We start from the raw sequence: 26,373 nt of genomic DNA on the forward strand, positions 1-26,373 counted from the left end.
AAATAGAGAGAGAGAGAGAGAGAGAGAGAGAGAGAGAGAGGAGAAGAGGAAGGGAAGGTATGCAGCCCGGAAAGGAAAGAGAGCTGCACTAGCTCGGGGTCCTGTGCTCAGTTCACGTACACATGATGGCTAATCAATATACAATGTATGTTAACTGTTCCAAATGAGTCTTAGTACTTTTTCCTTTCATAATTTACATAATATATGTAGTTACATGCACACTACCATGCTTGTAAGTATTCAGGCTCTGAGAACAGTGACAGAAGAAGACTTTAAGCAATGACATTAGGTAGAGCTGAAGAAAAATGATCCCCCCCCCCCCCCCCCAAAACACACACACACACACACACACACACACACACACACACACACACACACACATATTCACAAACCCCTTCAGAAAACCTTCTGTACCCTGGCCCCAGAGTACTGTGTAAAGCCCTACCAGGAATTAAAATAGTTCAAACTATTTGAAGCAGTTTTGTTACTATCATGATTCCACTGAATTCAGAGGAGTTACATATAAGAATGTACAGATATTATATATGCATTCCCTTGAAGCAGCAAAACTGCAATGTCAACCAATCTGACTCAAATTATACATTAATAATAGAATGATAACGCTGTTTTTGACTGGAGACAAGGTCTACTTACCAACTGCTGGAACGGGTAACTGTTGCAGAGGTCACTCGCGCGCGCGCTCACACACACACACACACACACACACACACACACAAAGCCGACATTAAAAATACTAGATTTTGAAAATTTTAAAACAGTTTCTGCATCACATAATGAAGAGAAACTGAAACAGGACAAGTAAAAAATGATGGGCATAGAACATTAATGTTTAAAAGCTGATTTCTTTTTTATATCAGTGAAGCTGTATTCCCTTTTTCTGACACGTGTCCTGTCCTCTAATCAAATAATTAGCATCTGTGTGAGATGAATGAATCACAATTTACACACAGTGTTAAATGGATCGTATAGTAGATCCATAGTCCGGGTTAGAGGAGGAGGAGGAGGAGGAGGAGGAGGAGGAGGAGGAAAATTCAGTTTGTTAGCAAAGAGGTCACTCAAGACAAAGAACAAGTTAAAATTTTGGAAGGAGGGGAAGGAAACTGGTAATACCCTTCAGTAAAAGCCTGCAAATACCTGAATCTGGGTGGCTGCGACATGGATTTGAACTCTGGCCCTGCCGAATGAGAGTCCAATGTCATAACCACTGTGCCACCGCACTTGGTGGATCAGAGGAGAGAGAAGAGGCACAAAATTACTTTATTATTATTATTATTATTATTATTATTACCACCACCACCACCACCACCACCACCACCACCACCACCACCATTATTATCTCCAATTTTTGCACTGTATATGCATTCTGATTTGTGGTTTTGAGTGCTATTTCCTTCAGTATCTATACATTTTCCTTTCATTATTCTGTCTTTGTCCTATGTCCGCCTAGATGGAGAGCCAGAAGCACAAATGTGCCACATACCAAATAAAGTGCCAGTTGTTGATGAATTTATATGCAGCAGGATAATTTTAACACTTTTTTATTAGGATGCTTTCTTGTCTGTCTGTTCGCTACAAATTTGACGACCGATTCTAAATTAAGTTCCCGATGAGCTACAGACTTGAAATTCTAAACACAGCTCAGAACTGGATGACAGTGCAATTGTGTGGGGGTAAGAACCATCTACCTGCAATAGGGGAGGAGGTGGGATGAAAATGGGGTGACACTATACAACAGCCGTGCTTAGCAGTTTGTGTCACTGCACCTACACGCTTTAAGTGCGTCAATTACCTGCTGCAGAAAGTGTCTGCAAGAATTCATCTGATTTATAGGTGAACCTCTGTAATGCCTGAAGCAAATTTTCACAAAACTCGGCACACACATCACTTAGAACCTGGAAAAAAATTACTGTGGCAGTAAGAACCCTGTAGCACCCCTACAGAGGAGGGTGGGGATGAAAAGGAGTGATATAAAAGCATTACTCAGGGATGTATGAAGCAACATCAATCAAATTTGGTACATTCATGACTCACTTTATTATGTTTTTATTAATTCGTTCTCTATCTGTCCATTTGATCCAAATTTTGCAACTGATTTTAAATTAACTTCCCCATGAGCTAAAGACTTGAAACTTTCAACACAGCACAGAACTGGATGGCAGTGCAATATAACTCACTTGCTTGTCTGCTGTGTGGTGCAATGTACTTTGTGTGCCATTGTCATTTCCCCCTTTCCTGTTCAAGTTGCAAATGGTTCATGGGAAGAACAGTTGCAAGTAAGCCCCTGTGTGAGCTTAAATCTCTCTAACTTTTACCTTCACGGTTTTTTCTTATGACATATGTAGCAGGAAGCAATACGCTGTTTGGCTCGTGAAGAGAAACTGAAATAAACCTGAAATTTGTCACATGTATCTGTTGTAATCCCATCAAAATGTTTGAGATCAACTGAAAAATTTCACATCCACAACACTAAAAAAGAAAGAAAATTATTATCTAAATAAAATAACTTTTTCATGTAACATGTTTTTTATTTCAGATTGAAAAAGTATAAAGCCCAATACAGATAGTTCCGGAAATTTGTAATTGTGAACTTTAATTAGCTATATAAATACTTGTGGGATTTATTATGAAAAACTTGGGGTGCATACAATACATAATTGATGCAGGACTAGTTCACTTCCAAACTATTGTTTTTTGCACGTGCCTCATATTGTTTGTTATAAATCTTGGAAGCATTTTCATAGCTATTAAAAACACAATCGCGAATTTTCAAAACTATCTGTATTGGGCTAAGAGAAATTATTTTTAACTTTTTACTCTGACATAAAAATGTAATACTAAAAATTTATTTTTATTTAAATAATTATTTCTAGGTTTTAAAATGTCCAAATTTGGAAAATCGTATGAACTACAAATAGGTGACAGTATAACCAACTAAATTCATTCAGTATATTTTGTGTGGCTGGGATATTTATTTTTGGGAACACTACACACACAGATAAATGTGTGTGTGGATAAAGCAGCCACATTCAATAGTCTCTGATCTGAATCTACAGTGATTAATTTTGGAAGAAACAAAGATAACAACTCCCATTATGGTCGACGTGTTGAGTGGTTAATAGGCACATTAACAAGATGGAAAACACTACTAAGCTTTCAGACACTTTCCTTCTTCACCACTACATTGACACACAGACAGACACGCACATTCACTTACTCACAGCTTCAGTGTGTCAATTCACTACATTTTATTGGTATGGCAGCTAAACTGGGATAAGGGATTGTTTCAGGTGAAGTAGTCGAGAGGAGGGAGAGAGGGAGGGAGGAATGGCTAATGGCAGGGAGGGAAAGGTAGCAAGGGAATGTGACAGCAATGTGGCAGCAATCAGCTTGCCCTGGCAGGGGCAATGCGACTTGCATGTTGTATATAATGAAGTGCAGAAGTAGATTGGGAGGGAGAGATAAAATGAGGGAAGGGGGAGGGTGTAAGTGTAGACCGAATGAAGTGGAGGATATGGGGGCAGGGGTGGGATGGGCAGGAGCTAGCAGAGATTGAGGCCAGATGGAGTGCAGATTGGAGTATGTTCTGAAGGAACAATTCATATCTATGTAATTCGGAGAAGCTGGAGTTTGAAGGGTTGGGAGGGAAGTGAGGGAGATCCAGATGGCACAAGTTGTGAAGAAGCAGTCACTTAAGTATATTATATTGTGCTCATTAGTGTGATCCACTACTGGGTGCTTGGCCATAGTTCAGCAGCGGCCAATCATTCTGGTGGGCAGTTGGCTGCGAAAGTTACAATACAGCTCGAGTATGATCTGGCTAGTTTCACAGGAGGCACATGCCTGTTATGGGGCTGGAATAGGACTTGCTGGATGGGTTTAATATGGCAAGTCTTGCACCCAAGTCTTTTGCAGGGAACGATCCATACAGAGGGGGATTGGGAGTTGGTGCAGTAAGGATTTAGTTAGGAGCAGGATGAAAGGTAGGTTAAGCCTCAGTAAAGTTTTTATCAGCGTAATATTGCATAATAAAGGATTCCTCATTTTCAGTTTGTGTGAGAGTGCTTGAATTAGTAGTGTGTGTTCTCCATTCTCACCACCTTTCTCCTCTAACCACCTCAACTCCACCTGACACATCCAAACATATGGACTAAATTGATTTGCTGGTACAATTTAGTCATACCTGGTTCAGCTGCAACAACAAGCCAAGTACGTGTGTGTGTGTGTGTGTGTGTGTGTGTGTGTGTGTGTGTGTGTGTGTATGTGTTTGTTTGTTTGTTTTGCCCTAAATCAGTTAGCTCTGAAAAAAGGAAGTTGTCCAGCTATATAGTAATGTTGTCATTCATTTAGTCCTTCCAATATTTGTATTACACCCAGGATTTTCCATTATATTTATGTAGCCATAGTTATTAAAGTTTTTAAGGCACTGCAGCACAGTCTGGGTGCTGGAACTCTGATGGTTGGGGATGCACCACGGCTAAATTAGTATGTTCTGTTTGCTGAAACCTGTACACTTGTGTTTTCCATTTCTCCTATTACTGAAAAACTATTGTATTCTTTTATCCAGCCTCATATATTGCATCAAATTTAAAGTCACAGAGATGTGGGTGGTGTGAGAATATACCTGTTAACATACAAAACAAGCCACTATATCGTTGCCTTCTCCTTATCATAAAAAATGATGAAACTTCTGTAGATCACCAATTTCAACTTGATCTCGCACATCAGTGAACAGTCACTTTGCTTCACCTAACATGAAACTTAGAACATGTTCTTAATTTTACTGATGCAGTTTAAACAATGTTTAACTTTGGTGCATATTTTAGCTGGTTGCTTACACACAACAAAGTACTAACTGAGGGAAGCTGGAAGTTCCCACCTTTTACAGCACTGGTAACTAGTGACCAATGATGATTTCAGGAACATGTTTCCCAGATTGAGCAAAACTTAAGATCTTGCCAACACAATGTCAATACGTGTAAGTAAAGCAGTTTTTAACTACAGGATAAGGACAGAAGCAAAATTATTCCAAAAATACCCAACGAACATTCGTTATTGCTTCATGCAATCATTTACATATATGATATGTAACATAAGTAAATGGAAATTTTGTTACTATTTACAACTTCCTCCAGTTTTTAGCCACAATGTTTTTATTACTGTGGAAATCCACAGATGTACCTTTGGGTATCAGCATACACACAGGCTTTTAAAGTAATTACTACTACCTATCATTTACCTCTCATGCAAAAATAGCAATGAAACACTATGGCAGAACCACACACGTCATGCAACATTCCCAGTATTAAGTGTGAATGAATGATATGTAATTCTCTTATAAATAATAACATCCAGTATCCACGAAACTGAGCTGGTTTATAATGTACAATAATGACATTTAAAGCAAATGAAGGCTCTCTCTAATATTGGTATGAAAAATTGAATTCATTAAAACATTATTTAGTACTGGGAATGTCACAAAATAGCAGGATGTTAGTAATGTGACTTACAGTATGGCTTACGTGGCTTTTTTCTCAGACAAGAGGCAACATATGATTCCAGCTCACGCAGGGTTGATGGTTTTAGGGTTTCAAAGTCAATTTCTATCTCATCAGGATTGGAATCACGCAAAGATGGCTCACGGGACTGGATAATATGAACGACTCTTCCCAATTTGTCACCTGCAATTCATAATACAAAAAGTGCAATTAGGAAACTGTCTTAGGCACTTCAAACATTATTAACTTACAATCAAGTGAATATTTACACAAAATGAGTAAATAATGTGATATTCGCCTAGAATTTAATAGCTATTCGTTTAACATGAATTTTATTATTTATTAGTTTCTAGAGTTTCTGTGTGTGAATTTAATATGTAATAGGCACAGTTCTCGTGTTTTCATTTGCATCGGAAAGTAAACCGATTTTTGTGACATATTACAAGTTCCTAATCAGGGACGAATTATTTAGTTTCACCCGAGTGATTCAATAGTTAGGTATTTGAATCTCTGCATATTATTAGACACAGTTCCTACGCAGCACGTGCTGATAGTCCGTTTATCTGCATAGTTTAGTTTTCCATGGTGCTTAGTATGGACAGGGACTGCAATAGTTGTGTGCAGATGCAAGCAGAGTTGCTGACACTTCGCTCTCAGCTTCAGGGTGTGATGGCTTCGGTTACACAGCTTGAGGCTGCAGTGGATGGGCACCACTGTTGTGGGCCAGCCGAGGGGATCCAACAGATGTCCAGCACGTCTGAGTCCTCCGATAGGTCCTCACCGGTGGCCAACCCAGTTACTGCTTGCACCTGTGGTTGAGTGGGAGGTCGCCCGGTGCGAAGCAGGTGTCGAAAGACTTCCCACGCAGCTGCACATAAGGCCTCCCCAGTTTGACTGAAACAGGTTCCAGGTGCTGTCTGTGGCTGATGCTGTCGCCTGTCCTATTTCAGAGGAAACCACTCAGCCTGCAAGATCCAGGCAATCACGGAGGGTGGGATCATTGATAGTTGGGAGCTCCAATGTTAGGCAAATTATGCGGCCCATTAGGGACTTGGCTAACAAGAAGGGAAAGAAAACCAATGTGCACTCTGTGTGCATACCAGATGGAGTCATTCCAGACATGGAAAGTGTCCTCCCATATACCATGAAGAGCGCAGGGTGCAGCCAACTGCACGTGGTTGCTCACATCGATATCAATGACGTGTGTCACTTTGGATAAGAAGAGATTCTCTCTGGTTTCAAGTGGCTAACGAAAGTGGTAAAGGCTGCCATTCTTGCTTGCAAGATGAAAGCAGAGCTGACCATTTGCAGCACAGTCGACAGGACCGATTGCGGACCTCTGGTACAGAGCCGAGTGGAGGGTCTGAATCAGAGGCACAAACGGTTCTGCGACTGTGTAGGCTGCAGATTCCTTGACTTGCGCCAAAGTGTGGTTGGGTTTCGGGTTCCGCTGAATAGGTCAGGTGTCCACTACATGCAGGAGGCGGCTGCATGAGTAGCAGGGGCTGTGTGGCGTGGACTGGGCAGTTTTTTAGGTTAGAGGGTCTCGGGTAAACACAAGAAGGGCTTCAGTCACAAAGGGTACAGACCAAAAACAGGAAGAATGTAGTTACAGCAACCACTGGTATAACAGTTGTAAATTGTCGTAGCTGTGTTGGGAAAGAACCAGAGCTCCAAGTGCTAATAGAAAGCAATGATGCTCAAATCGTTATAGGCACTGAAAGCTGGCTAAAGCCGGATATAAGCTCAGCTGAAATTTTTGCAAAGTACCTAACGGTGTTCCGAAAGGATAGGCTAAACACGGTTGGTGGTGGCGTGTTTGTTGCTGTTGGAAGTACTTTAACTTGTCGCGAAATTTGAAATAGATACTTCCTGTGAGTTAGTAAGGGCAGAGGTCAATGTCGGCAACCACAATAAAATAATAATAATAGGATCCTTTTACCAACTTCCCAATTCAGATGATACAGTTGCTGAAAGATTCAAAGAAAGCTTGAGTTTGATTTCAAACACATACCCGATTCATACGAAATAGTTGGTGGTGACTTTAATTTACCCTCGATATGTTAGCGAAAATATATGTTCAATTCCGGAGGTACGCATAAAACATGATCTGAAATTGTGCTAAATGTATTCTCTGAAAATTATTTCGAGCAGTTAGTTCATGAGTCCACGCGAATAGTAAACAGTTGTGAACAACACACACTTGACCTCTTAGCAACAAATAATCCTGAGTTAATAACGAGCATCAAAACTGATACAGTGATTAGTGAACACAGGGTTGTCGTAGCGAGACTGAATATTGTAATCCCCAAATCCTCCAAAAATAACCGGAATATATAAATATTCAAAAAAGCAGATAAAAATTCACTTGAAGCCTTCCTGATAGACAATCTCCACTCAATCCAAATTAATAATACAAGTGTAGACCAGATGTGGCTTGAATTCAAAGAAATAGTATCACTAGCAATTGAGAGACTTATACCAAATAAATTGACAAACAACGGAGCTGATCCTCCTTGGTACACAAAACGGGTTAGAACATTGTTGCAGAAACAATGAAGCAAACGTGCCAAATTTAAAGAGAGACAAAATCCCCAAGATTGGCTATCTTTTACAGAAGCTCAAAGTTTTGCACAGACTTCAATGCAAGATGCTTATAACAGTTTCCACAATGAAACTTTGTCTTGAAAACTGGCAGAAAATCCAAAGAGATTCTGGTCGTATGTGAAGCATGTTAGAGGCAAGAAACAATCACTGCCTTCTCTGTGCGATAGCAATGAAGATACTATAGAAGACAGTGCTGCCAAAGCAAAGTTACTAAACACAGCCTTCCAAAATGCCTTCACAAAAGAAGACGAATTAAATATTACAGAATTCGAGTTAAGAACAGCTGCCAACATGAGTAACATAGAAGTAAATATCCTCTGATTAGGGAAGCAACTTAAACCACTTAATAAAAGCATGTCTTCTGGTTCAGACTGTATACCAATTAGGTTCCTTTTGGAGTATGCCGATGCATTAGCTCCATACTTAACTATCATATACAACCGTTTGCTCGACGAAAGATCTGTACCCAAAGACTGGAAAGTTGCACAGGTCACGCCAATATTCAAGAAAGGTAGCACGAGTAATCCATAAAATTACAGGCCCATATTGTTAATGACGATATGCAGCAGGATTTTGGGACATATATTGTGTTCAAAGATTATGAATTACCTCTAAGAAAACTGTCTATTGACACATAGTCAACATGGGTTTAGAAAACATCGTTCCTGTGAAGCACAACTAGCTCTTTATTCACATGAAGTGTTGAGTGCTACTGACAAGGCAGGTCGATTCCGTACTTATGGATTTCCGGAAGGCTTTTGACACTGTACCACAAAAGCAGCTTTTAGTAAAATTGCATGATTATTGAATATCGTCTCAGTTATGTCACTGGATTTGTGATTTCCTATCAGAGAGGTCACAGTTCGTAGCAACTGATGGAAAGTCATCGAGTAAAACAGAAGTGATTTCTGGCGTTCCCCAAGGTAGTGTTATAGGCCCTTTGCTGTTCCTTATCTATATAAACAATTTGGGAGACAATCTGAGCAGCCGTCTTAGGTTGTTTGCAGATGACACTGTCGTTTATCGACTACTAAAGTCATCAGAATATCAAAACAAACTGCAAAACGATTTACAAAAGCTATCTCATGGGTGCGAAAATTGGCAAGTGATCCTAAATAATAAAAGTGTGAGGTCACCCACATGAGTGCTAAAAGGAATTCATTAAACTTCGGTTACACGATAAATCAGTCTAACCTAAAAGCCGCAAATTCAACTAAATACTTAGGTATTATAATTTACGAACAACTTAAATTGGAAGGAATACGCAGAAAATGTTGTGTGGAAGGCTAACCAAAGACTGCGTTTTATTGGCAGGACACTTAGTAAATGTAACAGATCTACTAAGGAGACTGCCTACACTACACTTGTCCATCCTCCTTTAGAATACTGCTGTGCAGATAGGACTGACGGAGTACATCCAAAAAGTTCAAAGAAGGGCAGCACGTTTTGTATTATTGCAAAATATGGGAGAGAGTGTCACAAAAATTATACAGGATGTGGGCTGGACATCATTAAAAGAAAGGCATTTTTCGTTGTGACAATCTTCTCATGAAATTCCAATCACCAACTTTCTCCTCAGAATGTGAAAATATTTTGTTGACACCGACCTACATAGGGAGAAATGATCAGCACGATAAAAGAAGGGAAGTCATAGCTCGTACGAAAAGATAGATGTTTCTTCTTTCCACGCGCTATATGACATTGGAATAATAGAGAATTGTGAAGGTGGTTCGAAGAACCCTCTGCCAGGCATTTAAATGTGATTTACAGAGGTATCCATGTAGATGTAGATGAATTGAAAAATATGACAAAAACCACAGAAAGCAAAAAAATCAACTTTAACTTTTGGCAATATGCCAAATGTGGCATTTAACAGTCTTAAAATATGGCTCTACAGTGAGTAACAGTGACAACTGATTTTCCTTACTCATTAAGAAAATAACTGATACTTAAACCAGGACTGCAAAATTATACCTTTCGTTCAGTCCTGGCAAGTAGCAGCATGTTACAGAATAACTTGACAAAACACGCAGCCAGCTGGCTGCCAGGTCTAGTGGGATTGGGGTGGTAAGTTGTGTGCCCTGTAGGAAGGAAAGTAGATTAAAGAGTGTAAGTATAGAAAGGCTCAAAGAATCAGAAGCCTGTTTCTTCTTCTTCTTTTATTGGGGGGGAGGAGGAGGGGGTCAAGATATTATTGGTGGAAGTTGCTAGGAGCCAGCTCAAGGCGATGTATTTTGTACGACTTGTTAGTGGTGTGCATATCGCTGTCCAGTAGTCAGATCTTTTAATCTTCCTGAAAGTAGTTGGATTGCTAAAAGGCTGTAATTATCGCCCTGTATCATTAGTCAAAGTGATGCTTATGACCCTTAATATAAAGCTGTCATCAACCCAAAGGTTGGTTTGAATGCCACAGAACTTCACTACACTTAATTCTACCCAGCCACTTAAAAGAAAAACTTAAGTTTAATGGGGTCTCCAAGTCACGGTGCAATTAGGCACTTTTCAGATTATCAATAATTGCCTGTGGTACAAGGAAGGATGAGTGACAAATAAAAATCCTGGGACTGACAGGAGACTGAACCTGAGAACTTTGGATTTGTAGACTGGCACTTAACCACTGGGCCAACAAGCCACATTGAGTCTGATTTTAATAGTGTAACTGTAAAGAGAATTAATTTGATTCTGTGAATTAACACTTCTGAGAAAATATGTGAAGCAGTACATCAAGTAATTTGTCACAAACGCTGCCACTTCTGGCCCTGGTAGCAAGTGGGACACGATGTGATACAACAAAAGCTTTGAAGACAAAAGTTATATTTTCGGGTGTCTTGTCTTCATATATCAATTTATTGCCTTCAATTTTTTCAAATTTTTCTGTCTCCTGACATTTTTATAGCAAATCCTGTTTCACATCTTGTTCTTTCTTCATGATGTCTTATTTAATACTTCAATGCAGTAAGTAAACAAATCAAATGCAGTTAAAGCTTATTACTTAGTAACAAAAATTATCAAAATTTATTAACCACTTAAGACACTAATCATGCAATGTGGAAAATGAAAGATAAATGCAGCACTTATGGTCTGTTGACAAACTGAAGAGTGAACAGGCGCGTCCCTAACCTCTTGTAAAGACACAAGTGCAAACAAATGGGCTGTGCCACACTGTGAGCCACTTACAGCAAAACACTGACCCAACAATATGTCATACCATGCACCACCAGATGCCACCGCCTACCACTCAGTCAGTGCCCGGACACATACCAAGACCACACACACTTTGGCACATGGTGTAAATGTCTTGTGCAGCCATGAGACTAGAACAAACCCTTTTCTTCTTCTTCTTCTTTTGAGATAGTGTCAGCCTCCACTGTTAAGGTCACTGCTGCTCTGCCATCATCCAAACAGGACTGGCTACCAAGGGGGTCCAGTCACTGCCATCAAGTTGCACCGAGGCCCTACTAGCCACCAACCCACCAAGGCACTTGCCAGTACCAGTCGCCACCAGGCCGCAGCTCACTCCCTGCATGCCTGCACCTGTCACTTATCACAGCTGGGTGGGGGTTTAAAAGAGTCTTGCACTTAGCAGGCAGTGATACCTGCCACATGTGCCTTGATGCAACTCGGCCACTGGCCAAGACTGTCTATGACACCAAGAATGCACCATGCCAAAACTGTGCTGAGCACAGAGCCAGTCCCCTAATACAACGCTTCACAACCATGAGGTCCATTCATTGATGCCTGCCTCACTGGTTGAGGCCCACTTTCCAATTGTCAGATGAGCATTTGAGCTTGTAATAAATTAATAAAGTGATTCTACTATGTTCGAATGGCTCCTGTCTCACCCCAATTCACCATCTTCCACCAGAGCTCATCTACACTCTGTACCCCTCTGCATCAGTAGAACAACCTACAGACTATTACACAAAGTTACAGTGACACTTGCACAACATGCAGACATATCATGTAAGTGTTCATTTTCCACCAAATGCTTTGAAACTATACGGAACACACAAATCAGCAACTAATACAAGAAATTCACTTGAACACAATTTATGTACATCACATGTTGTACTCCACTGTTTGATGACAATCTGCTTCTTAGTGTTTTGGTACAGCAGATGTAGAACCCAACTGGAAAAGGCCACTTCCTCCACTAAAGGAGCTGCTCGCTCTCCAGTTTATAGATGGACTATAGCTAATGGGAAATCACAAGAACTGGGGTGGCATGACACTGGTCAGGTGAGATTTATGGAGGCAACACTTGAACTAGCAACAAATTATACAAAATCTATGTTGGCAGTAGTACAACTGTTGCGCTGTCAGCTGCAAATGTCAAGTCTCCAAATTTTCGCAACAATGTTTTGCAATGTGCTGATTTTTCACCATATGTCTCATTTTCAAAACTACCCATTTGGATACAGAGCTGAAGTAACACCGCAAGAGTGTGCACCTAATGACAAGCCTTTCAGAGATTTCAAAACCTTATATGTGACCCAGACATGAGGAAGCATAGCCATATAAAGTCCTTAAATAAGATGGAATCCATCGCATTCTTTTCAGGATGGGTAAAGTGACAAATGATCAGATTGTGTGAGGCCTTCTCATTCTACAGCCTTTCCACTTCTAGATACAAATTTTGAAGGTATCTCAGGAATCATCAAAGATTCCTGTCCTAAATTTTCTTTTAAGATTTCAATACTGTTGAACTGCTTTCTTCTCAGTTGTTATTTAAGTAAGGCTAAAAAAGAAATCTGCAGAACACTTTTCACAAGGGTAAGGTTGATGAGAGAATGTCACAGATTTCAGTATGCAAAGCTGATAAATTTAGATGGTGAAGTAGGCGGCTGCAGTACAGTGATATGTTACCTTCAGTTTGTGCCACTGCCATCTGCCTGTTACAGCTATTATTTTATCCCCCCAAAAAATTCTACATAGCAATTTTGTTTTGCAATCTGTTCTCACAGAAATTAATAGTGCTCAATTTTTTGGTTTCTGCCAGGATTTTGCAGCATTAGCTAACAGAATAAGTTAATCCATATAATCAACAATGGTTCTACAATCTACATACATAAACCACAAGTCACCACACAGTGTATGTTGGAGGGAACCTTAAGCCACTACTAATCATTGCCTTTCCTGTTCCACTCATGAATGGAGTGCGAGAAAACCAACTGTCTATCTGCCTCTGTATGCACCCTAACTTCTCTCATCCTGTCTTCACGGGCCTTATGCAAAATGTATGTTGGCAGTAGTACAATTGTTGTGCAGTCAGCTGCAAATGTCAAGTCTCTAAAGTTTCTAAACAACGTTTCACAAAAATGTTGCTTCCTCCACAGATTCCAATTTGAGTACACAAAGCACCTCTCTAATACCTGTTGATCGCACCTACCGGTGACAAATCTAGCAGCACTCCTCTGAAATCCCTCTATGTATTCCTTTAAGTTGACCTGGTTGGGATCCCAAACAGTCAAGCAGCACTCAAGAATGGAACACACAAATGTTCTATACGCGGTCTCCGTTATAGACAAACTATACTTTCCTAAAATTCTACCAATAAACTGAAGTTGACTGTTTGCTTTCCCTACTACCAACCTCTAGAACCAATTCCATTTCATACCGCTTTGCGTCATTGTCTATATATATAGAACCAATTCCATTTCATACCGCTTTGCGTCATTGTCTATATATATATATATATATATATATATATATATATATATATATATATATATATATATGCTAATACTTTAGCCAAACATTACAGGACTGTTTTTCCTACTTATCTCCATTAACTTACACTTATCTACATTAAGTATCTGGCCAATTCTATATCCCACAGTCACCAACGATACTTTCCCCATATTTTATATCCATATCAGCAACCAGTATCAGACTGTTGCTCACTATCAGTCAAATCATTTATGTACACAGGGAACAAGAGCAGTCCTGTCACATTTAACTCTGGCAGTCCTGACAATGATGATACCCTTGTATCCGCTGAACACTTGCTGACAAAATACTGGGTTCTATTACATAATGAGTCTTAGATTGACTCGTGTATCTAGGAAGCTATTCCATACCACTTGGACCTTTGTTAACAGTCTACAGTATGACACCATGTAAAATGCTTTCCAAAAATCTAGTAATATAGAATGTGCCTGCTGCCCTCCATCCAAAATTCACAAAGTATTGTGTGAGAAAGGACATGCTGAGTTTCACATGAGCAATGCTTTCTAAATCTGTGCTGATTTGTGGACAGAAACTTTTCCCTCTCGTGGAAATTCATTATATTTGACATTAGAATATGTTCAACAATTCTGCAGCTGACTGATGCTAAGGATATTGGTCTGCAATTTTGCAAGTCCATTCTTTTACCCTTCTTATATATAGAGTCACCTGGACTGTTTTCCGGTCGTTTGGAACTTTGCACTGTGTGAGGAACTCTTGATAAGCAAAGGGGCCAATGCCATAGTGTCTCCCTGTATAACCAAACTGGGATTCCATCCAAACTTGGTGACTCATTTGTTCTCAATGGTTTCAGCTGCTTCTCTGCACCAGGGATGCCTATTACTATGTCCTAAATACAGGACACTGTGTGAGACAGTCAATTGATGGTATGTCTGTATAAACCTCCTGTGGGAATGATTTCTTAAAGAGGAAATTCACAATTTCAGCTTTCCTTTTGATATCACCACATCAAACTGGTTGACAAGTGAATGACTGCTTAGTAAATTACTGCTTAGTGATTTTACACAGAACCAAAATTACCTTGAGTTCTCCTCAAGATCTTTTGCAAAGGTAAGACTGAGGAAACTGTATGCTTTGTGCACTGATTTTTGTAGACACAATGTTATTAAACCACTGTGGTTCTTTTCCGTCCTTAATACACTTAGTACACAGTTCTCCACAGCATTATTTACAATCAATCGAAATATCCATACCCAATACAACAAATATACAAAAGAAAACAGGAGAAAAAATTGAAAAATACATCCAACTGGCTGAGGATTATTATTATAATAAATTAGTGTTATTATTCTAAATTAAAAATCAATTTTTTTAATGACTGAGTGGTATTATGTGAGACATCATTCATGGTGTGAAGTGATGAACAGTACACATAAAAAAGCAAGGAAAAATGAAAGTCAGGAAAGCAATATTGGTTAGTATTGTTGTGGGAGAACATAACCAGCTAAAAACACAAGCATAGATAAAATAGCATTGAAATTGCCTAGCCACACATTCTTCATCATGAATACATTTAAAAGTATTTGTAACAATCCTTAATTGAATAACAGACACAGAGTTCATCAAGCTCCAGTATGGACAAAATAGTGTAATTAATTATTTCGTAAGGAGCCCAATATGATGAAACTCGCTTCAAAGTGCTTAAATAAAATATGAAACTGTCTCAGAAAACTTAAATTACAAGGCGACAGATTGGCTGGCCAGCACTTACTTTCAGTCGGCCAACTTCCAGTGCAGATGTCAGACACATGGTAGTAGGCAAAAACCACTATTCACAGCTTTTGGAGGTGTTAGTTTCTTCATTAGGAAGAAACAAAGGAACAAACAGTTATGAAAGCTAGAGAAAGTTTTTTCTACTTCTCAATATAAGGATATTGCATCCTGAAAGTAGGTACTGGCCAGTATACTTGCAATTTTACTAGATAAAATATGGAGTAATTACAAATTAAAATTAATTCTGAAGGAAGAACAAAATTGATTCATGTGGTGTATTGATTAGTAACAAAAATAATTTTTTTTTATCATAAGATGTAGATTTACGACAATTTATGATTACGAGAGATAACACTAAGGCATCTATGGCTAGCCAGATGAAGGTGACAACAATTCAATATTTATACATAAAACATTTATACATAAACAGAAAGCAACTGCAGCTGGGCGTGGGGTTGTGGAACCTGAGGACTGATTTTCACTGACTAATCTAGTATTAATTATTGACAAAATGTATGCAAGTGTTTGAGAAGACAATCTACCATATTTACTCGAATCTAAGCCGCACTTTTTCCGGTTTTTGTAATCCAAAAAACCGCCTGCGGCTTAGAATCGAGTGCAAAGTGGAAGTTCTGAAAAATGGTGGTAGGTGCCGCCATAACTAACTTCTGCCATTGAATACATGTAGCGCTACACAGGCATTCTTCGCAGCCACAAAGATAAATACTGGCGCCAAAACCTCAGCATCAGTTAAAAAAAACAGGTGGAAGACGAGCTTTTTTCTCCGCCCCGAGTTTCGATTACTGCATTTTCATACATTATCCAATGAAGTAAATACAAATTCCGTATTGTTCATCTTCAAATGTAGCAGCATTTCAATGTACTACGAAAATCCGACTGGCAAGATTGTTTGGGATGTTTTTCAATATGGCCAACTCTAAGTTCTGAATTTTTTCCTACCTGTGAGAAGAGATGGTTGCTTATAGGAACTTTTATGAATTGTTAATTACATGCAGTATTCTCTTCACCATAAGAATAATATGAATATAAACATTTTGCCGTGTATTCTTTCGTGTTTGCTGCTATCTCATTTAAATCCTGTCTGCCTAATAAATTACGAACCTAAAGTGAGACAACAGAAAACGCGAAAGACTATACACATCATGTCATGTTTATATTCGTATTATTCTTATGACTAATAGTCATACAGTCAGACATGAAGCACGGCAATTGCCTAGATTTTTAAATCTAAGATGACTAATTTTTGTGCAAAATGTAATGTACTAAAGAGACGTCTGCAAAGATTTTCAAACTAAGAAAATTTTTCGCTACACTCTCGTTCAGAACATCATCTATCACACGCATTCTATTATTTGGTTCTTGTTGATTATTATCAAAGAAAGCAGCAGTGTAAGTAACAACAAATAGCAGTCTCTTGCCATTGTTTCGCTAATGAGATGATTCATCTCCTTTTACGCGGTGGTAGCATGCACAAAAGCAAGCCATGCCGCAAGCGGCAACATGCCGTAAACACAGAATGTGACAAACAATGCATGACACAGTACAGTAATGCATTTTTAACTTAGAGTGACGTAAACACCTATAACAAAGAGAATGGCACTTATCGTATCAAAGAAAAATATGCAATCAATTCAAAGCAGACGAAGCACATGAAAAAGGAAGGGTACCCGTATAAATATGGACAGAGTGCCTGACGCATAGCAATGGCTGCCTGGTAAATTACCTCTAGCAATTAAACAGAGAACCGACTCGTGGAGATAACATCTTGGACCTACTGATAACAAACAGACCCGAACTTTTCGACTCTGTATGTGCAGAACAGGGAATCAGTGATCATAAGGCCGTTGCAGCATCCCTGAATATGGAAGTTAATAGGAATATAAAAAAAGGGAGGAAGGTTTATCTGTTTAGCAAGAGTAATAGGAGGCAGATTTCAGACCACCTAACAGATCAAAATGAAAATTTCTGTTCCGACACTGACAATGTTGAGTGTTTATGGAAAAAGTTCAAGGCAATCGTAAAATGCGTTTTAGACAGGTACGTGCCGAGTAAAACTGTGAGGGACGGGAAAAACCCACCGTGGTACAACAACAAAGTTAGGAAACTACCGTGAAAGCAAAGAGAGCTTCACTCCAAGTTTAAACGCAACCAAAACCTCTCAGACAAACAGAGAAAATCCTAGGAAGTTCTGGTCTTACGTTAAATCAGTAAGTGGCTCGAAAGGGCATATCCAGACACTCCGGGATAATGATGGCATTGAAACAGAGGATGACACGCGTAAAGCTGAAATACTAAACACCTTTTTCCAAAGCTGTTTCACAGAGGAAGACCGCACTGCAGTTCCTTCTCTAAATCCTCGCACAAACGAAAAAAATGGCTGACATCGAAATAAGGGTCCAAGGAATAGAAAAGCAACTGGAATCACTCAACAGAGGAAAGTCCACTGGACCTGACGGGATACCAATTCGATTCTACACAGAGTACGCGAAAGAACTTGCCCCCCTTCTAACAGCCGTGTACCGCAAGTCTCTAGAGGAACGGAAGGTTCCAAATGATTGGAAAAGAGCACAGGTAGTCCCAGTCTTCAAGAAAGGTCGTCGAGCAGATCCGCAAAACTATAGACCTATATCTCTGACGTCGATCTGTTGTAGAATTTTAGAACATGTTTTTTGCTCGAGTATCATGTCGTTTTTGGAAACCCAGAAACTACTATGTAGGAATCATCATGGATTCCGGAAACAGCGATCGTGTCGCTTTATTTGTTCACGAGACCCAGAAAATATTAGATACAGGCTCCCAGGTAGATGCTATTTTTCTTGACTTCTGGAAGGCGTTCGATACAGTTCCGCACTGTCGCCTGATAAACAAAGTAAGAGCCTACGGAATATCAGACCAGCTGTGTGGCTGGATTGAAGAGTATTTAGCAAACAGACCACAGCCTGTTGTTATCAATGGAGAGATGTCTACAGACGTTAAAGTAACCTCTGGCGTGCCACAGGGGAGTGTTATGGGACCATTGCTTCTCACAATATATATAAATGACCTAGTAGATAGTGTCGGAAGTTCCATGCGGCTTTTCGCGGATGATCCTGTAGTATACAGACAAGTTGCAGCATTAGAAAATTGTAGCGAAATGCAGGAAGATCTGCAGCAGATAGGCACTTGGTGCAGGGAGTGGCAACTGACCCTTAACATAGACAAACGTAATGTATTGCGAATACATAGAAGGAAGGATCCTTTATTGTATGATTATATGATAGCGGAGCAAACACTGGTAGCAGTTACTTCTGTAAAATATCTGGGAGTATGCGTGCGGAACGATTTGAAGTGGAATGATCATATAAAATTAATTGTTGGTAAGGCGGGTACCAGGTTGAGATTCATTGGGAGAGTCCTTAGAAAATGTAGTCCATCAACAAAGGAGGTGGCTTACAAAACACTCGTTCGACCTATACTTGAGTATTGCTCATCAGTGTGGGATCCGTACCAGATCGGGTTGACGGAGGAGATAGAGAAGATCCAAAGAAGAGCGGCGCGTTTTGTCACAGGGTTATTTGGTAACCGTGATAGCGTTACGGAGCTGTTTATCAAACTCAATTGGCAGACTCTGCAAGAGAGGCGCTCTGCATCGCGGTGTAGCTTGCTCGCCAGGTTTCGAGAGGGTGCGTTTCTGGATGAGGTATCGAATATATTGCTTCCCCCTACTTATACCCCGAGGAGATCACGAATGTAAAATTAGAGAGATTAGAGCGTGCACGGAGGCTTTCAGACAGTTGTTCTTCCCGCGAACCATACGCGACTGGAACAGGAAAGGGAGGTAATGACAGTGGCACGTAAAGTGCCCTCCGCCACACACCGTTGGGTGGCTTGCGGAGTATAAATATAGATGTAGATGTAAAGCTTAACTGCTAAGCTTAGACTCGAACCAAACTACTGTAGCTGTACCGTCATTCATTCGACCTAAATTGTGTCTCATATTAGAATGGACCAACTTTGTTTCGATTTGGAGGTGCGGCTAAAACTTTTCTCTCCCCTTGAATTTCGAGTCTCAAATTTCAGGTGCGGCTTAGATTCGGGAAAAATTTTTTTTTTCCTTGATTTCGCGTCTCATTTTTCAGGTGTTGCTTAGATTCGAGTAAATACAGTATGTAGTAAAAATTACTGCTAACTGGACTCTTCTGTCCTGTATCTACTGCTGTCTATCCTTTGCTGCTGTCCTGTGTTCTACATCGTATTTTATCTCTCTCTTACTCTCTGCATCGTTCCCTACATTTTCCTTCACACCTTTCTTGTATGTGCTTAATACCATCCCTGACCAATATGGTCACAATGGACTTATGTAGCACCATCTGGCAGAGCTCGTAGCCACTTCGACTGCAGCACACATTACCCACCTACTTACTCTACTGCTGGATTCCAGTTCGACATTATTTTAATAGCTGACGACCTCATGTTGCCTCCAAATATATCCATCCTCCTTCCACACACTGTTCTGGTTATTTTATGTGATTGAGCAAGGCTCTTTTGTCTCACATGCACAATTATCACTATCGCATTTTCATTTTGCACACACTCAAATTGTTTTCCATTTTTGTCTACCCCCTCCCCCTTTCTAGTGTGTATTGCACAACAAAATTTGCCTGTGTCAGTTCATATCTCTAGCCATCTGTCACCCTCCCTCATTCCTATCTAAGCACCCCTGCTTACCTTACAGAAATTCCTTACTTCCAACTTGGGATGCACCCCCCTTCCTAGGTCCCTTCACAAGAACACAAACCTCTTGACAGAGGAGAAAACAGCCACCTACTATCTTCAGAAAGGGGCAGACTGAATCATCTTTCCAGCATGCAAAGGTTCTAACACTACTATAATGAACTGTAGTGATTGATGCCATCTCCCTCCATGCCCCAACTATCTCCAACTTCTACATATTTACCTCAGAAACCTAACAATCCTGGATGTCCCGCCGTAGCTGGTTACTATGCTCCTGCGGAACTAATCAAAGCTCTTGTTGAACAGTAGCTCCAACTCAATGCTCACATCCCAGTTTCCCATACCAATGACACGGACTTCTTCCTTCAGTATCTCTCAAGCATCCACAGCCCATTACAACCTGGATTACTCCTCATCATTGTTGATGTCACCTCCCTATACATCAACACCCCCATGTCCATGGTCTTGCCACTGTTAAACACTGTGTGTCCCAAGATCATACCTACAACAAACCCACCAATTCATTCATTTACACTTGATAAAGTCCACCCTTGCACAAAACTACTACTACTCTGAGGAGAAGGTATTTAGACAAATCCCCATCATGACAATGTGCACCTATAGGGCATCCTCATAAATGTTTATGGGGAACCTAGAAAAGGCCCGTTCAGGAGGCAGCTAAGCGAATCTCGTTCGCCACAGGGGAAGTGATCACTCACATTAAACGGGGCCATCAGATGTTATGTAGTGCAGAAAAATGAAAAATGCACTGTCTTCAGAGTAATGACCACTTGTTAGGTTCATTATAGACTTAAGACACAAGTGTATATACACAGTGCTTGAAGTGGGGAGTAATATTTTTTAAATCAATGAAAAGCAGCATGATGGTTAGGTTAGGAACTTCAAAGTAAAGGTCAGAAACATCAACACCAATTTACAACATATTAGTGCAGGATGTCTATGTTTTTAATGTAAGTGATTGTGTCTTTAGATGCCTTGTGTGCTACAAAACTCTGAATACAACGAAAAAATTCAGTTTGCAATGGCATTATAATACCACCCACACAAAAGATTATGCACAGTTAGAAGTTAAAGAGTGAGAAGTGGAGGAGGACAAATGCTCAAAACATGCATATGTAATCTGGGCAAGTTACCACATCGCTTTTCAGATTGCCAAAACATTGTGCAGTTTCACTGAAGGAGGATTTATAAAAGACACGTTCAGTAACTGCACCCATGTGACTAGATAGCTGAGCACATTAAAGTGCCTCCTTTCACAGCTCGGGAAGGCAAATAAATGATGAAGGCTACTGGGCTGAGCAGCCTGGATGTGGTTTTTAGAGTTTCTCCACAACCAACTAGGTAATGCCAGGCTGGTACCCACATCCTAGCTCAGATACATATTATGCAAATACTTAGAAAGGATTCTCACATCTGGAACGTGCGATCTACCCTAGATGTACACAGATGGGGTACACAAGATTCTTTCCCAGGGGGAGTGATGGCATCAGGAAGGTCATCCAACCTCCATACTAACACCACAAAAACCGATCTATAACAATGCTAACCACACAGACAAACAGGAAATGGCAAAAGGAAAATATGATGTTAAGTGTCTGCAGCTGAACAGATAGCACCTGAGAGACTTTAGAAATTAGAGAAACTGCCAATACCATTTAAGATACGGTAATGGTTGTTGCACAAAATTTATTGCACTGTTCTTTGGTGCTGCTCGAGTGAACAAACAATTTCTGATATTACTAGTTGACAATTTACAATAACAAAGTTGACAATAGTCTCACTACCACAAATCAATTACCAGACTTGATTCCAATGAAAGACACTATAACGGGGCAGATATTTGTACCTGTGTGCTAGACAGCATTTACAGAATGGGTCTGCAATGGAAGAATGTCAGTTCTGTGGTTACAGACGGCACAATGGTTATCGCTGGCCAAATTATCTGTTTCCTAGCATGGTTGGCCAAAATATTTGTTTCCTAGTACAGGGTGTATATGTGGACAAAGAAACAAAAATTCCCAGTTTCTTCCCGGTTAAAAAATACACTTTCTCCTGGGTGAAAATACGCTTTTCCCATGTTGAGTGACACTATACTTTCCCTCGGGATTGTATAAGTTATTAATCCTTTGAATGGTTAAGGTTTTATACACCGGCATAGAACCTCCCGCCACTTTAGGAAATGAATCCCACAAAGAAATGTGTTTTGGAAAGATCTTTGATGTGGAGCAACATGTACTCTGCATATATTAGTAATAAGAAAGTATATAGTAGAATTCCACTAAACACTGAACGATAGTTTCCAATGCATTGAAGTCGAGATCGCGATACGCTTTTGTAAGCCAGTCACAGCTCATGTCACGTGATCTTGCCAGTCTATGATAGCAGATATTCATCACGTTTACATGGACTCCCAAAACAAGATTTTGTGAACTGATCTCCCAGACTGCTCCTGGATGGTTGTGTAAACTTTTCAAAATCAATTCTGGAAATCTGCTTCTGGTTGCTGGTTTTCCAATTCCGCAATTGATTTCCGCTCCCATGTAAACACAACTGGTTTTGAAATGTGCTTGGTCTGTCAAGTTTTGTCTTTTACACTAACTATTCACAACTCGTCTAACTGAAGAGAAATAGCAACTGCGCTGACTAAATCAGAAACTGTAACAGCTGTTTTCCACATGCCGTAGTTAACTGCGCTAACAAATGCACTCCAGGCCTTAACATATAAACAGGACAGCGAAAAATCATTTCTGAAATTCGATTTTCATCTTTCTGAAGATGTCGCATGCAAACGTAGTGATACAGGGCATAGGACACGTGATGTAGTCAGCATATAGCAACATCACTGCTAAGTAGTGCAAAAACACAAATAGCAAAAGTTCATGGCTTAAATTAATGTACATAGTGTAGCTACAAGAAAAGCTAAGCTTTCACATATAACATTTGTCTTTTCTGTGTGTGTTACACTTTGATACATCACACAAATGTGCCAGTAAAATTTAAAGTAATGATGTAAATGTCTGGTCATCTGGGTTCGATATTCTTTAAGTATCTGGCCCTCAAAGTGTTAAGCTTTAAATGAAAATCAAATGCTTTGTGATTTAAGAAATTCAAAGCATGTTCGCACAAGTAACATAACTCATATTGCATATAATAAAATGTACTTTAAAAGTAACGCTTTCCAAATGACCAACTAAAATATTCTCCCAGGACCATTACAATTCATTTCAGCAGTTGTCAGAGATTGCCAGAAAACGCTGTTACTGTGCCTGCGCAGCTAAGATGATGTAGGTAGCCCGTATGTTTGTGCGTATATGGCATTAAGAGATCTTACATTATGTCATAAACAAAACTGGACATCTGAGGATACTCCAAGAACACAGGAATTTTGTAAATACTAAAATGCATAATTCAACTTACAGAGCACATCTGTATGTGCAGAGTCACAAGGAAGTAGCCCCAACGTGATATTAAACTTTTCAGTGTGGTTTTCGAGATGAAAATTTTCTTGGCGTACCAGTACTGTATTATCTCATGTTTAGTTCTTTATTATAGCACAACACCATACGTACCAAAAGATAACATCGTGCACTTGAAATTCCGCAAACAGCTGACACTAGACAACAGCGTTTCAAATTAATCGACTACCTCTGCGAAAAAGATTAATTAAAGTCAATTTTTTTAGCAAATCGACACAAAAATAACTTCATTGTTCTGCAAGGCAATTAATACCAGACTGCCAAAAACCTGGGAACAAAATAAAATCAGAGAAAAACTAACAACATATTTCAGCCTTCGATAACTATATAAATATTTTAATTCACTTCATAGCTCCTGGCCACAGGAAATGTGTTTTGTTCTTGAGAGCTGTTAACCCAGAGTGCCGGCCACTGTGGCCGAGTGGTTCTAGGCCTTCAGTCCAGAACCACGCTGCTGCTATGGTCGCAGATTCAAATCCTGCCTCGGGTATGGATGTGTGTGATGTCCTTAGGTTAAAGTAGTTGTAAGTCCAGGGGACTGATGACCTCAGATGTTAAGTCCTATAGTGCTTAGAGCCATTTGAACCATTTTGTAAACCAAGAGGAAACAGCAAAATCACTAAACATAAACACGGTTCACACGGAGACTACCCCTCATCCCACTACAACTCTGACTGCTCTGCGCATGCGCAAATCTGGCAGCTTGAGTGCGGCAGAAAAATGTTTCCTGGTAGCATCTGGCTGCTTGTTGCCACTGCCGATACAGCTAACAGTCGCACTTCAAGTAGCCAGAAGCTGGAAAAGGTACTGCTCATACGCGACTCAACTGCGCATGTGCAGAAGCCCGCTGGTAACTGCTCAAACGAACCTAATGTTAACCGATGTGAAGTCATGCCCATCGGAAGCAGTTTGTTGTTATGAAATATTGCATAGTCTTCGTCCTAAAGCCTTTGACACATTGCTGTTGCCAGACACTTGTGTGTGCATTGTGTTTTGCTGGGGGATTTCCTTTGCAAGTTAAGTTTTATAATTTTTTTGCTTGTTTGTTTTATTGCTGCAGTAGTATATTGCAATAATGGGCTAAAGTAAAATTCTTTGTTAGAGATCAGTTCTTACCAGTAAAAACTTCAAAAACCTAACTCAAAACTAAACAATGAAAAATTCCTGGAATTCCTAAAACTTTCCGTGTTTTTCTCCCGAATGAAGAAAATTCCACATTTTTCACAGATTTCCTGGAGCATATACACCGTGTAGTACTTTAACAAGAAATGATATATTTGTTACTGGTCCGTGATGAGTGTGGTGACCTGTGCAACCTAGTTCAACCAGTCATGCGTTCATTCATAGCCAGTAGGCCTTGAAAGCAGTTACAGCAACATGCCATGTCACAGTAAACAGCGATGGATGAGTCATGGAAAAGTCCTTGAGAGATTTTTTCAGCTTAGTGTGAAATAGATATACAGGGTGTACATAAAGTCTGGGAACACTTTCAGTTATTTATTTCACAAGAACCAAACATTGTACAGATATCATACATATTTCATTTTGAAGAGAAACCCTGAAAGTAGTAGTAGTTGTTTTTTTAATTTGCTGATAGTCAGTGCTAGTCACAAACACGGCAAGTTCAGGTGCGCAGTGAGCTTTGTGCATGTTGGAGTTCGTCAAAAACAAGTGTGCTACATTTGTTCGTTGGATGTTTAGAACCCAGTACAGTAAGAAGCCACAACAAGGAAGACCATTTATCACTGGTGCAACAAATTCGTTACGACGGGTTGCTTGTGCCAGCAAAGAGAAGTGGACGTCCCAGTTTGAGTGAAGTGAATGAGGAGTGTGTATGAGAGACATTCATAAGGAGTTCAAAGAAATCCATGTGTCATGCATCCTATGAACTCAAAATGGCTCCAATGACAGTGTGGAAAGCCCTGCGACAGAAGCTGTGGGTACCTGAACACGGAACTGCCCCATCGATGGATCGGCCGTGCTACAGAAGGGGACAGCTGTTTCATGAAATGGCCTCCCCAATCACCAGTTCTCACTCCGTGTGACTCTTTTCTGTAGGAACACATTAAAGATCTGGTGTATGTACCACCTCTACCACGTGATGTAGCGGAGCTCCGGGAGAGAATATGGGAAGCGACTGCCACAGTCGAAGATGTCATGCTGGGACAGGTATGATATAAGAACTCTATTACCATACTGACGTCTGCCAGGTCACTCATGTTCGCATATTGATTGTTTTTTATACAAACACCTTTCAGACTTTCTCTTCAAAATGCAATATGCACGACATCTGTACAATGTTTAATTCTTGTGCAATAAATAATTGAAAGTGCTCCCGGATTTTATGTAAACCCTGTATTTATTGACATGAGTGGTATGCCTACTGCAGAATTAATCAATGAACAGCAGGTAGCACATTTTGCCTTCTTCTGTGACATTACACACCATTTGAAAGATCCAAATTTAGCTTTGCAGTGTAAAAACAGGTTAATTTTGGAGATGTATAACTGTACTCAGGGATTTAAGACAAAATTCTCTTTGTGGAATAGACAGCCACT

General features: G+C 39.9%; 1 protein-coding gene across 12 annotated transcripts in view; it reads right to left on the minus strand.

The window, feature by feature from the left end:
* The window catches only part of LOC126471427 (homeotic protein female sterile-like), a 349,857-nt gene that overhangs the window by 130,115 nt on the left and 193,369 nt on the right, over window positions 1-26,373 (minus strand). For 7 of the 12 annotated variants that reach the window (XM_050099573.1, XM_050099574.1, XM_050099572.1 and 4 more), the window contains exon 15: window positions 5,529-5,699. In XM_050099573.1, coding sequence (XP_049955530.1) covers window positions 5,529-5,699 — 171 coding nt within the window. The remainder of the gene's footprint in view (window positions 1-5,528; window positions 5,700-26,373) is intronic. The other 5 variants (XM_050099579.1, XM_050099580.1, XM_050099578.1 and 2 more) reach the window with 1 other exon arrangement.

Source organism: Schistocerca serialis, chromosome 3 (genome assembly GCF_023864345.2).
Source record: "Schistocerca serialis cubense isolate TAMUIC-IGC-003099 chromosome 3, iqSchSeri2.2, whole genome shotgun sequence".
Lineage (NCBI taxonomy): Eukaryota > Metazoa > Arthropoda > Insecta > Orthoptera > Acrididae > Schistocerca > Schistocerca serialis.